The 15,157-nt window shown below is 41.0% G+C and overlaps 1 protein-coding gene across 3 annotated transcripts in view; it reads right to left on the bottom strand.

The window, feature by feature from the left end:
• Positions 1–13,462, bottom strand: part of LOC121324376 (cysteine-rich and transmembrane domain-containing protein 1-like) — a 52,130-nt gene extending 38,668 nt beyond the window's left edge. Inside the window, exon 1 of one of the 3 annotated variants that reach the window (XM_041266130.1) lies at positions 13,372–13,462. Coding sequence is in view for 1 of the 3 variants with exons in the window: in XM_041266129.1 (XP_041122063.1) it covers positions 13,302–13,303 (2 nt within the window). In the remaining 2 variants the exon portion in view is untranslated. Of the gene's footprint in view, positions 1–13,086; positions 13,109–13,301; positions 13,323–13,371 lie in introns of those variants that run through there. The other 2 variants (XM_041266129.1, XM_041266132.1) reach the window with 2 other exon arrangements.
• Positions 13,463–15,157: the final 1,695 nt, after the last annotated feature.

Below are 15,157 nucleotides of genomic sequence, written 5' to 3'. Positions count from 1 at the left end.
AGCTGTTCAGCTCCACCTGTATGCTGCTTCGCACTTGAGCACTGAAATAAATACACAATCTGGATCAACTACTGTGAATCAATTTAACGTTAATAACAAACTTAAAAGCTATTATTCTACTCTTTACTCCTCTGAAACTCCTACAAAACATTCTGTTTCACTCCTATTTTGAGGGTCTTGTACCTTCAGTTGACCTTCAATCTAGAGCAGACTTCGAAGCACCACTGTCATCTTGAGGTTATGTTACACGGACCATCAAGTCAATGCAGAGTGGTAAATCTCCAGGTCATGATCAGGGTTCTCGTCAGGGTTGCCAGATTTCTGCTAGGTTTATAGCCCAAAGTAGCCCAATTATTTCTTTTAACTGAACGCAAGCTTATTATTAACACATAGGCCTATGCATAAAAAAACAATTAAAAGCTTTTGTAAGAAAAGATACCTAATATAAATTTGATAGAAACAAGCCCCAGTACAGCTCAACCACACGCCACTACAACAAATGCATATGAAGCACTGAAGGGACAAATCAACATTCATACTAGCATCCAAATTACAGCGTGATCCTTTTACTGAAATACGAATGCTGGTACTGTATCCCAAACAATATTGCAAACATCATGAAAACAGTAATATTTGAAAGTTATGCCACCAATCTAATTACATTATCAACCCGCGACTCCTTAATATTTCCTGCGGCTGTGTTTTTAAAGTAGCCCAATTGACCTGGCAACACTGGTTCTCACCAGGAATTTTTCACAAAGTGGTGGTGGGAGGAGCGGGGGGCAGGAGCAGAGGCAGGGCTGGGAAAGAAACAGAGATCCTCACAGCCCCCTGCAAGTGAGGCAGGACAAGTCATGCACATGCTTACGCTTTGTGGAAGTAGTTGTCAGGATAACATTCTATTCTAACCCTGCACAGAGGGTTATGCGCGTCGCAAATGGCCGTTGTGCTAAGTTGCCTTATTCGAAACCTCCTTTTGCGTGTCACAATTCATTCTGCACTGTGCAGAAATTAAATGTATGCATCGAGCAATATTGGGGGGAGTGGCCGACAATATATGTGATCCTGGTATATTCAAAACCTGGTTTGAAACACGCAGAATAAGGATTGTTAAAAAAGGACTCAGCGCACACTACCATTCCAGCACTGACTACAAACAGGCAACAATGGGAAACGTGGGTAGCATGCAGCGTGTCCGTCGACATGTGGATGTGAATGATGCCAGGCACACCCAGCAACAGCAACCCCGACATAGGTGAAGATATGATGAAAGGATTTGTGCCGAGGCTGGTACACATATGAGGAGCTCAGCAATGAGAAAATAGTGTCCAGGTATCGTCTCGACTCATCTATGCCACATGCTGCACGATGACCTGGCCAGAACAAACCTGCGCAGTCATGCCTTGTTTAAGCAATTGATAATGTCTGTCTGTATGTGTATCCTGGCTACAGTGGGGATCACCCAGTCAGCCGTGTCCCGCCACCTCGACCGTTTCATAACCATGTTGCACATGCTGAGGAACATATTCAATTCCCCAGTACCAGAGCAAACAGTGAGGAGATAATGCAGGGTTTTTATGAGGTCGCGTTCATGGTAGGTGCAATTGACTGCACCCGTATTGCTATCCGGGCACCTGTTACAGTTATCCTGTTCTATCAGGATTCCAGTTTTATTCAGAATAGTGGGAAATTTGAACAGCTATTCCATGCCACGTAAACAGGGTATTCCGAATAAATCTGTCCAGCCTACCAAATTGTATAATGTACAATGATGAGTATTAATTCTTGTATTTGTATTGTACCTCAATGCTGCATGATATAGCGAGTCCAGTTTACCTAAAGTTGATGGTGATGCAAACCTATGTACTGCATCACCACAGTCAATTTGCGACAAAAACACACAAGCAATAAGCTTCTTTTTTTTTGGTTTCCATAACATATTCATGTCAGTGACATTTATAGCATATTCCCATGCCCAACAGACGAGTGTGGAAACATGCACTCACCTCTGTCCAGCACTCTGCCTTCCTTCTGTTCCTTTAATACGGTCCTATTAGCATATGGTAATGCATCAGTAGTTAGAAACATGTGATGCAAATGTATTCTAGGTGGACATTCAATATGCACATAGTGCATTCAAATCTGAATTGGGCGAAAGCCCTAATTCATCTGAATATACCAATATCTGCGCGATACCTGCGATGTGCTAGTTCCAATAACTGCGCACCGCTGGCTCAAAGAGTGTCGGAGTAACAGTCCACTCTGGAGTTGGGTACAACAGTATAAACGTAAAATAGTACAGAACCTCAACACCTCCACCCCCACCCCCCCACCCCCATACCAGATGGGCGGATCAGTTCTGTGTTTTACCACTGTATTGATATGATGGACAACAGTAGTGTGTTTAAATATACAGTTATGTGTTCTTCACTGCTTCACAGGCATTTCGGCATCCAACGTGTGCCATCGAAGTATGGAAATGAAGATTGAGAGAAGGATGAAGAGGGGAGGGGGGTCCTGCTTGTTATCTTTGCTGCGTGTTGCCATACATCTGTAAATTAATTTTATAAATATTGTATACACCCATCTTGTGGCCCATTTCTTTATCTGGCTATTCCACAGGTTGCTGTGCATTACGAGTGAGGGGTGGGCAGCTGCAGTTCGGACAGGCAAACACCGACAGGGCACTCTTGCTGTGAAAGGCATGCTAATGTTTTCCTAAAGTCAGACCGGTGACACGATCAACTAATCAAAGACTTGTATTTTCTTTGCAGCAGTCCAATCATATGTTAGCTGAGGCTGGACAAACAGTTATGTTTAATTTCTGGCTGTTTTTATGCAGCTGTCCAGTCTGCTGAATGTCAGTGTTGCTAACTGTACAGAGACTGTTCATTTATTGAGAAATTATACTAGGCTACAATTAACATTTTAGGAGCGTATTTAGGAAATATTATTATTCTTACAAAAAAATGGCATAACGAAAAAAATCCATTTCGGCGAAACTCAAAAACCTACAAACTGGGCTTAATCATGATGTTCAGATGGGTGAGTAGAATGAATAACAATGCATTTCTGTGTATTGTGTATATAAAAATGCTTGATTGATGTTTTCTCTGCAGGTGAATGAACTCGTTACATTTACAAATCAGAGTGCGTTACCACAGTAGACTTTGTCACGGCACGACTTACATAAAAAAAAAAAAAAGAAATCATTAAAAAAAAAAGACAGTATCTAAAGCCTTTAATTTTTTTTTATTTTACTTCCGACATAGCTGTATGTTTTTGATCAGTTGGACTTTAAAGAAACTTATTTATTTTCTTGTGATACAATACTGTCCGTATTCAATAAAGCTGTGGCATTATCAGTACATTAATTTGAAAACTCGGTGCCTAGCTATGGATCAATTGTGTATTTGAATGGCCTGTATGTATGTGTGCACGATATATTGTGTGGTCTCATCTGCTGTCATATAGGTACATACTGTGGCAACACCAATGATAGCAGCTTGTCGGGGTAATGCCATTACTAATGGTGACTATTCACCATTCTGCATTCTCGCTTGGCTGTTGTGTGCAGTTGCTATATTGGTAGTGAATGCGCAGACAGTTTTGCGAGGCACAAACAGATTTGCAAATCGCTAAAAAAAACTGCTATATTTCAATGTCTCGCAACTGCTCTGTGCCGTTTTGGAATACCTCTCATTTTGTGCCAAAGCAGAATTTTTTTTTGCGAGGCACAAATTTAGCGAGGGGATTGCTTGAAGATCGAAGATCGGGCTCTATATCTACGGTTGTCAGTAGGTAGATGCAGAGGCTGCGTCACAGGATAACGTACGGATTTTTGCCATAGTGTTATCGTTTCTGTCCAACTGAGAAACCTGTTTTTACCTTTCAAAACAATGGCCTACGATTGTGTGGACATAAATTAGTGCTATTTTTATTTTTCTATCAAATTAGCATAAATATTAGGTTTTCAAATTATTATTTTTTTTTTTTTTAATTCCATCGTGGTGGAGGAGCTGACCCGAATCCCGGACCCACAAATCGTTCACAAATGATAAAAGAAACAGTAGAAGTGAATCCCATTTCGCACCTGAATGGCCCCGTATTGACTGGCCTTGAATAATGGGTGTTAGACAGAACAAAGGAGAATCAGCACAGGAATATGGGATTCGTAAATGGGAAGCATACAGGGATTATTCTGGACTCCCGGGGCCAAAAGAGGAGGACCAAGTATTTGTGCAGACGGTTTTGAGCTGTCTCAGACCACATTTGCAAAAAGCATTAGAAGTTGGAGTGAATCCAGGGAAGACATATCAGGGTTCGACATTAACCATGGCCCGGGGCCGGTAGACAGCGCAGTTTGGCCGATGGATACCCAGCTACACAATCGAATTGTCTAACTTTTTGATTTGGGATTTTTGCTGTAGTGTATTCAGAATAAAATAACACCTATCATATAGCAACCTAAACATCCTACATGTGTTTGATTCTAACAAATAGTATTTATAACATAATCTTAGTGAAATACAACAATACAATAGTTTAACATTACTAATTACAACTAGCCATCAAGTACTGACATCAAATAAATCGAAGTCAAGTTACTTTGTTTATTCAAGGAACAGTTGCTATATACATGTTAAGTGGCTGAAGTATCATATTGAAAGGCTTCGTTTAGCCACTTTCTTTTGAGACTTGGGCTCTCTTTGGTTACCACACACAGTTAGAAACATACTGAAAATAAAAACCATCATGAAAAAACATATAAATATATTGGGCCAGATAAAATTGCATCTGGGCCAGTAAAAACACTAGCCAAGTGGCCCGAGGGGCCAGTAGGTAAAAATCTAAACGTACAGCCCTGCATATGACAATATTATGAATTGGGCAGGAACCATAAAAAACTGGCTAAATGAGAAAAAAGGGGGAGGGGGGAATAAAGCCTCTGTGTGTGCTGTGCGCTTTGCAGGCAATTATCACAGGTGTGGCAAGCAGGGACACATACAGAGTAAGTGCAGGTCAGACAGAGATAAAGGCTGGTAGAATAATGTGCGCCAATTGCAGTAAACCTGGCCACTCCAAAACAAAATGCTTTCAGGAGGGGGAAAAGAGAGACAATAACGAAAATGACACCAGTTGTAGCTAATCCTAACACAATATTGAATGACTTCTGTCCAAAGCACACTGTATTCTCAGTACTGGACATTAGCAAAGGGTTCTGGAGTATTCCTGTGCGTCCTGAGGAACAATGGAAGTTTGCTTTCACTGTAGAGAATAAACAACACACCTGGGCACGTGTCCCACAAGGTTTCACAACAGTCCAGCCATATTCCACAAGACTATGGCAAAGGTGATTGAAGGAATTACTGTTCCTGAAGGTAGTGTGATTTTACAGTATGTTGCTGATTTAATCCTCGCTAGCGAGACAGAAGCAGGATGTACTTAACACAGTGCCTAGGGAGTTAGAGGAAGCTGGGCTCAAAGCAAATCCAAAGAAAGCTTAGATAGGCAAAGAAACTTAGTGTATTTAGGACAGGAAATATCACTGGGTTGTAAGAACATTCCAAATGAGCATAGTCAAGCCATCTAACCTTAGAAGTCCCACAAATTTGAGAGAGTTGCCTTCGAGACATGTCTTAGGCATGCTAAATTACAGCACAAACTTTGTATGGGAATATGGCACTTTAGTGAAACCACTGCAGGACTTAGTGACGTGATACTGTGATAAATCCAGTAGACTTACTCGATGGTACGCACTCAGGCGTGGAACACATCTGTGAATGCATTGAACAAGACAAGCCTGGGGTGGCCAGGGAAGAGTCCCTGCCTATAGGGTAGATGGTTCCAGGTTTTATGTTGATGGAAAAGTACACACTGGCTGGGCAGTGTGGAATGCAGAATTACAGGAAAGTAAAGAAGGGAGTCTCCCAGGGGGAGACAACTCAAGTTGCTGAATTAATTGCCGTGAGTGAGGTCCTGGATTGGAGCCCTGATGAGGATTTAACCATCTACACAGACAGTAGATATGTTTTTAGCTGACATATAGACTGGAAGGGACTCAAACTTGCTATTAGCAAACTCATCCTTCCAGTCAGCAGTTGTGGCAATGTCAAAACACTTGTGAGAATTATATAAAACAGGCTAAAAAATCAACAGGAAAAATCGACAAAAGGAGGGCGAGACACCCTCCAGATCTGAACCTGGGGACAAAGTAATGGTGATGACATACCCTCAAGCAGGAAGGACGACAGCACGGTGGCACAAACCACACATGTGCTCATGACCACACACACAAGCGTGGCAGTAAAGTTACCACACAGTCAAATGGGTTCACTGGTCTCAGACTAAACCATATAAACCAGTAGACACAACTGAATTCACCTTTGCTGAGGTCCCACAACCATTAGATAACCAAGTTTTATCGTCACAGAATCTAAGAACAGCAGCAGCACTAATTCTTATCGTTGCAGGTATCGCAGGATCGAGACCCCGGGCCCCGGGCCCCTTCGCAGGACGACACACATGGAATAATGAATGCCCTGGGAACAATGATTACATAGACTGTAGGGGGTTCATCAGACAGCCAGGAAATGCTAGTGGAAAAGACTGGCCCTGTGGAACAAATAGGATCCAATTAATAGAGGGCAGAGAGATTAGCGATGCTAGGTACAACTTAGCTTTGTCCATAACATATGATCAGCCCCCTAAGGGACTAAACATGACAAAGGAGGGCTGTTACTACCAATACCATAACGAGAGGTGGACTATCCACTAATTACCAAATGAAGGAACTATACAGGGTGAATGGCAGTAGGAATGTTGGTATGGGAGCTAGTGGGCTATTCCAAAAGGGAGACATTACACAAATAAATAACTATAGATTATGGAAAAAAAAAAAAGAAAAATGAAATATGTTTGTCTAGCTCACCCTCGAACAAGACACAGCGTATTTTGTTTGAACTGACATGCCGAGGATGAGGACACAGGCGACGTATACTTAGGACCCAAAATTAATTTGCCCAAATAAGAACGCTCTGACGTATGGTCAGGCCCCCAAGACGGGCTAGTTCCTGTAGGGCCCACTAAAACATTATACACAGGGCTAACATGGCATAAAACATTGGTAAAAGTGGACCTGGATAGCAGCGCTAGACAATACTATGCCCAGTGCCCCAAATTCCAAAAATTGCTGAAAATATTTCACACACTGAAAAGGGAAGATAATTATTACAGGGCCAATGCAGGTTTGAGGACCAAACGAGGGCTCCTTGATGATGTAGGAGGCTGGTATGGAGCAATTAATTTGGGGTTCAACTCCATTAATGGGGCTGTGCAAGAGTCACGAGACAGGAGCCAGTTTACCTCAACCGCCGACGCGGTCCCGAAACCAGCCTCAGCCTCTGAAATAATGGGTCAAGGGACACAAATGACTGTAAATATTGTTAGATGGGTAATAATAGCAATTGAACATGATGTTAGTCAAACTGCAAGGGAAGAAGATTGTTTTAGGTTGACACGTGATGTAATGCTTGCCATTAGGGATCTAGACAGAGGGTGGCTCTCCCCCCTCTGGAAAAATGATGTTTTACTACAAAAAAAAGAAGGATGGATACCCAGTGGTAACCACTCTGAAGGATAACACTAACTAATACTGAACAATGTGAAGGACTATGTTTTACAATAACTGTGTCATACATGGTGGGGAAAGAGCCCGCAGGCAAGGCCATTAGGGTTGAAAGTATTGGGGTTTTTAAGGGTAAACGAGTGGCTGTTCCAGATGTAGCACAGGTGGGGAACACCACACGTGGTAACACTGTATATCTGAGAAATGCAGAACGTATTGAATTTGGTGTAAACATTTTGTGTGATCACTTAATTAGTACTAACTCTAAATATTCGATTCAAATGGGCAAGAAAAATGTGCACAAACTAGAAATTATACTTAATGTGTGGTGATCATGACAATCGGGAATAGGGTGGAAAGTTGCAAAATGATGTAGAGTATGTGATTTAAACCCAAAGGGATTGTACGAATTGGCCATCTAACAATCCACCCTACCCCCGACATGAACGCAAGTACCCTCATCAACCAGGGTCTTGCCTGGATGGAGACAATACACCACACACAATTAATGACTGCTTTGCACCACATACAGGAGGAACTGAATAAGACCGGGACAAGGGTGTCAGTAGCACAAGCATCGCTGGCCAGTAACCAAGGCAACATTATCTTGGCAAATGCACAAACTTGTGGATGGGGAACTTTGTGTGGGCTACAAGGTAATATTGGGACTGACTGGGCAAACTGGTGGAATATGACAGGACACACTTCCTTTGTCTGTGCTGCAGTCATCTCATCCACACATCTTGAAGAAACAACGGACACCAGTGTCCAACCTCACAACAGCTGCAATGGTCCGCAACCTGCCCACAACAGGACACAAGAAGTACAGCCACCAAGGCTACACTCCACTGAAACGAGGAGAACAAGGATCAGAAGAGAAGACGGAGAGAGTTTTAGGGTCGTGGTAAAGACGTGATTACATCAGCTAAGGGCAGCAGTTAGCCTTCAAGCTTCTGGACATTACACCTCACCCCTAGGCCCTTTGATAACATTGGCTCTGTTTTGCTCTTATCTTGTGCTACATCTTACTGTCCTACTGAAACTTTCTGGGAACACAGATCCCAGACACACCCTATTTTCAAGCTTGTACAAACTGTATAAATATCAATTGCATCAACACTTATATCAACCCTTGTAGACTCTTCCCTTGTAAACACTGATCAATAAGCCTGAATCCTGAGTCTCTTTGGATAGCGGAGAATAAATCCAATGTGATTGTAGAGTTTTGTTTTTGTTGTTGTTCCAATATATATGTTTGTTGCACCTTAAAAGACGTAACTTACACTTGACCACACGTGTGCTTGCAAGAATAAGTGGAAAACCCATTTGTCATCGTTATTCTATAGTTAAGGAATATACAACAAACGTTTTTTCCACTTACCGCAAGTAAAACTGGACATGTACTGTGTCCCACATTTTAGATTTTAGAACCTACATACTATATGAAAATCCACCTATGGGAAACTGAAGTCATACAGAAGGATTATTGTAAAATTGTGGAACGTTGGATTTTTTCCTAAAGACCTTGAAATAAAAAAGAATATCTCAAAACAGACAGCCAGCACATTCAACTTGTGCTGGTAGACAAGTCAATACAGACTGTTTAGTTTGATTTCATGTTGCCAAATGAAAGCTCTTTAGCTTGATCTTGTAACATATGCATGCCACAAACAGGAGGACAGAGGCTCTAATAAAAACAATCAGCGGACGGCGCTGCTTGCAAAAAACAAACCAACCAAAAAAAAAAAGAAGCCCACATGGCATCCAAATGGGAAAAAAATGTAATAAAACAAATTGTACACACCAATTACCAGAATCAAAAAGATGCAGCCCAAGGAATACCAGTCACCCATGCACCCAACTAAAATATGACCATGATACTAGTCACAGGGAAGTGAAGTCATGGTTTCAAACACACCCTCTGGTGACAAAAGAACACTCTCACAGACAGCAAGCCAGAGACACGCAGCTTCAAAAACACAGCCCCCCCCCCCCTTTTTTGTTTGCTATCTCTTTAAAATGTGTTGAAAATACATTTTGGAAATAGTAACAAAGTGGATTTGAAGGAGGAATAATTTAAAAAAAAAAAACACATTTATTATTTTTAAAAGATGGATTCGTCTCATTTTGATTTATTGAGTTTTAATGTCAGTGCAATATAACACATGAACTACAGCGCTAGTGGAGACACGATGACCTGTGCTCCCCTGAACTACAGCGCTAGTGGAGACACGATGACCTGTGCTCCCCTGAACTACAGCGCTAGTGGAGACACGATGACCTGTGCTCCCCTGAACTACAGCGCTAGTGGAGACACGATGACCTGTATTTAGCTGTTCTAGCATTGTTTGCTGCAGTGTCAGACAGCGAGTGGTGATGGATCAGGGAGTGCCTCAGGGTTTCAAGCTGATGCTCTATAATAAAGTTGGTGCCAGACATTCCATCAGACAGTGCAGCCTGGACGCATGTTTACAGTGATTGTGTGAATCTTACCTGTTGGGCACTTCCATCCACTATATACAGGAGGTCTCAAATGTGCCAACAGAGAGCCCTGCTTGTAGATGCTGTTTGTATGTTTTATGGTGGTGGTGTGAGAATGTGGCTGTTACCAAATTAGATAATTGGTCTTAAGTGGGAACAGCCACATGAGATAAAAAGGGAGCTAAAAGCTCCATTGGAGGAAGAGGGGTTTGAAGCCACATGGAGAGACACAAACGCTCCTCTGTTTAGATTTAAAACCTCACCATGCTAGTGTAAGACTTGGGTGAGGGATTTTCTCTTGACTATTTGTTGTGTGCGACTGTTTTTGTTCAAACCTTTTATTTAAAATAAAACGTGCATCAGTGCTTCAACACTAGTAGTCCTGTGTCCGAGTCAACTTCCTGGTCTGGGGACGTCACCACACAGCTGTCCTGCCACATAGCTGTTACACTCGCAACTACCCCACAAAACACACCTGCATACAGATGTCCAACATTTTTTGAACTAGATATAATTTTTTTAAATGAAAACATTGGAGACCTAATGACCTACTGTGAATGGATGTGCATGATGGGCAATTTATTAAAACCTCATGTCTAGTTTACATAGATTACTTTCCAAAATACTGGAATCTGTATGGTATAAAGAGTTTAGTAACACTCCTGTAGTATGTTAAACTTGCCTTAGGCTTGTTGCGAATGTTGTTGTGTTTTTTTTTTTTTTTTGTCCTGACACAGCCATCAGGATCGCCATACAGGGCAATAACATAGCCTTCAGAATTGCCGTACAGGGCGATGACACAGCAATGAGCATCGCCGTACATGGTGATAGTAAAGCTGATGCTTATTGTACAAGTTTCTACTTCCCACATATTTGATACTTTTTCTGAAAGCAATTACATTATAAATTCTTGTTGGGGGAAAAAAAAAAAACCTATCCCATTTGACAGCTTTGTGAATTGCAGTGGAGATAACATTTTAAACCTTAGCTGCTGACAGCAGTAGAAGGGGTGTGGTGCCCATTTGGCGCACAGCGTGACAATATGGTGAGCAGATTTTAAAAGTGTGGGGGAGGGGGTCTTGTGTGCCCACATCTAAAATTAACTTTGAGGAATGTAAGCAACACAGGCTTGCTTCCTATGGCCAAGCTGGTGGCTAGATAACCCCGCAGCTACTCGTGCGTTTCACTATTGGAGGCCAAGGTACAGCTTGGTCACAGGGCAAATGGGTTCGCTAGTGAAGGAAGCCCTAGTCCCACTCACTGTGCGACACGCTCGAGACAGAACTGAGACTCTCTCTGTGTCTCTCCCGCTGTCTCTTACTGTAACTCCAGCTGCACCAGGACTGACTGTACACAGCATTACCCTTCATGGGCACCGAATTCACTAACCCTAAAACAAATAAAACACAAATCGCGAAACCTACAGAAGAATGCAGCTGTAAACGAGAACATTTACTTTCCACTGCACTATAATGACAAGGTATGACTTTATCAAGGTCAAACATGTAACAGTATCGCACTCTGCATAATCGCACCTGTTTCATAGTTGCCCTTTATTATATGCATAGTTGGGCAGTATCAAAATTACATGTAATTAAAATACGCATTTTCATTACATTTGTGCTTTGTAATTTGTAATGCAAATGCCAATTTGAAAGTATTTTGTATCGAAAATACATCTGAGTATTCTGTAATTTCAAAATACATTGTCAGTAATAGTTTAAATATTAACCTGCAGATGTATGACATTTAATTCTAGTGATCGTATATTCAATTTAAAAAAAAAAAAAAAAAAATGCACACGCATGCTCCAGTTTGTCTTGGGAGTAAATTTAAAGCAACAACACAGTCTAACAAAATCGCAGAAGTTGGCAAGTTTGAAAGAGATGGGTTATTATTAGATAGATTAGATATAATATAGACAGATTTAGATAGACTTATACGGTATTTCTTTTCAGCCCCCAAAGAAACTGACTGTCGGATGACCTCTTCCAGAAACTTGTTTTGCTGAAGAACTGACAGAGAACTACAGTGCCACACATCAATCTAGTACATCAGTGTGTACTGAAAACTACACTAATGCTAAAAATTAAATACTGTTTGAATATTCAAAGGTTTTTCCTTACTATATAATTACTCTCCTACCTCCAAAAAAAAAAAAAAAAAAAAAAAAAAACTCTAAAACTTTCTGGTGTTTAAAATTTATTTTAAAATTTCTTCTTGACAGCAAGAAAATAAAGGTACTTGGAACAGTAACTGTCTCTGAAGAGTCCTTTATCAAAATGCTAAAAACCCCGCATATTTCCTAAAGAGCATCTTTGAAGGGTTACACTTATAACAACCATCCAAAAGCATTCCAAAATGTTCATATTCAGGCCTAAGAGGGTAACAACAACAACAATAATAATAATAATAATAAATCATATTCGCCCACCAAAAGTTGCTACACCCCAGCTGACGGGCAGGAGTGGTAGCAACGGCAGTACCAACTCAACTGCAATGAGGCCAGTTCACATCGGCGCATAACTAGTGGCCTGAAAATAGAATCGCAATATTGTAATATTTACATGCGAAATTAAAATCGTACTTCTGGTACATAAGTTCCTAGTGTTCCGTTACAAGTGAGAACAAAAACAACCCCGCAGTCCGCAATAAATAAATAAATAAATCAAACAAACAAACAAACAACAGTACAGTTTATTACAAATTATAAACCTGCCACAAACGTTATTTATATATATATATATATATATATATATATATATATATATATATATATATATAGAATGTCATATTTATTACCGTACTTTATCATATTTCCTATTATTAATGAATAACTCCAGAGCGAATGATTAACCTAGAAATTACAACATCGTGTTGTTTAGGGATGCGTTGTGAAGCACGTATGTCACGTGTAAAAACTTGCACCAAACCGAAGCTTAATTTGCAAGAAAAAGGAAAAAAAAATCACAATGCACCTGTCATCAGTTTGCTTTTCTGCACTGCTCAATCCACTTCCGAGCGCAGACAAGACCCAGAGAAATCAGCACATCAGTGTAAACGAGTAGGGTACAGACAGTACTAAACACAGAAGTAACGTCCAGTGCTCTGCAAGACGAGCAGAAATATACCGACTGCTAGAAAGACTTGGATTTCATTTTAGGCAGTGAGCAAAGACTTAAACACCACATACATGTTTTTGTTGAAAGCAGGTGCTTTTTTGGCTCGCTATTAAAACAACAGGCTCACAGAAAATGTCCTACCTTTAGTTGTTTGTTGTTGTTTGTACTCTGCTCTGCAGTGCTCTCTGTAACTCGCTCCTCCTGCTCTGAGCTCAACTCCAGCGTCCTTCTCGTCGGGGTAGAGCAGTGACGTCATCACAGTGGTGTGCTTTTCCAACGGAACTTGTGATTCAGGTCACCTGATACCCTCCGCACTAAGTGGACTCGGGGAATCCTGCATTGGAGACAGTTGCAGGCTGCTTTCGACCTCGCATATTCATTGCTTTATTATTGTATTAGTACAGCATACATCTTTAGAAGTATTTGAGATTCAGAATGGAAACTGACTGTATGTAATTTGCAAACATTCACGGACAATAATATGTATGTAGCTATATGTTTAAATTATGTTGTTATGAATATAGAAAATAAAGTGCACCCTAATATTGATTTGATGCACCCACCTGTAATGTGTTTGTATCAGAGATGGTATTTATGAGATAGAAATGATGTAGCCTCAGTTATCATTTGAATAGATTTTTTTTTTTTTTTTTTTTTTTTTTTTTAATTTCCCTTAGCCAGCCTCTTTATAAACATTTAGAGTCAGTGGGATGGCAGAGTTGAAAGTCGTGATATGACTTGAATGGACTGAGGAATGAACTTCAGATCTCCAGAGAAGCTATGAGCCAAGCAAACGCAGATTTAGAGAGAAATGATAATCATTAAGTGTTGGAGCAACAGAGCCCAGGAAAACCCTGAATGAATGCGAACACCATAAAGGAGTGTGGCAGAGATCGACGCTTGGTGTTAGATCTCCTTCCCGACCTGTGAGGGCACTAGAAAGAAGGAACAGAGTAACCTTAAGCAAATGGCAAGACAATTTATTCCGTAGGGTAGGTGGAAGTCGGCCATTTAGGAAGGGGGCGGAGCTACGGCACCCAAGCTCACTGACCCGGACGGTAGACGGCGTGACATCCAAGGATTGGAGGAGCGGATGCGCTCGTTAACCTAGGGGTCATGGGTGAGGGTATAAATAGGGGGGCGTAGGTTCAGTGATCTGTTCCTTTGCAGATGGTTAGTAAACAAACCTAGAAGGAGCCCGTACAATTGTGAAATAGAAACCGTAAATGTTCTGTGTATTCGTCTGTCTCGTAACACTGTTTGTTTTGTGTTGTTTGTCTTTAAAGAATACTCACATGATCCGGAGCTGTAGCCCCAGGCCAGCATTAACCCGGACATCAACACTCACTTTTCACTTTCGAACTGTCTTTGCACCACAAGCACTTAATTCACGCACTGTAGGAACTGTGTCTGTGTTTGTGTTTTGTGTGGGTGAGGAAAGACGGGACTTTGGAATTACAAACAGGAGTGATACACGCTGCTGTACCACTTCCATCATTATTATTGTTTTCAGGTTTTGCCATAAGGCTCTGGACATTATAATCATTAATAAACACCCTTGCACCCGTAAATCATTCATCTGTGTGATTAATCCGCTCTGCACTGCACTCACCTGCACGTATTCACCACTTTGCCACACATGGTTTTAGATGTGGGATGGATTACGCAACACTGTCGGTGCTGCTGGAGCAGCTGGACAGCAAACAGGAGCATATCCCTGCCAGGTACTGCTTAATAGATTATGGACTAAACACAACTCATAAAAGGTCAAAGTCTAGATTTGTATTTCCTTATATTGTATCAAAGCTCTTATGTTTATCTACATTTTGATAATATTGTGATGCAAGCAGGTGTACATCTTATCAGAATTTCAAAAAATATTATAAACCGTGTTTGATTTGAAATACCAAAATATACAATAGTGTCC

The sequence above is a fragment of the Polyodon spathula genome, chromosome 12 (genome assembly GCF_017654505.1).
Source record: "Polyodon spathula isolate WHYD16114869_AA chromosome 12, ASM1765450v1, whole genome shotgun sequence".
NCBI classification, from domain to species: Eukaryota; Metazoa; Chordata; class Actinopteri; order Acipenseriformes; family Polyodontidae; genus Polyodon; species Polyodon spathula.
The sequence above is the reverse complement of the archived record's forward strand: the minus strand, read 5'-3'. Positions and strand labels throughout refer to the sequence as shown.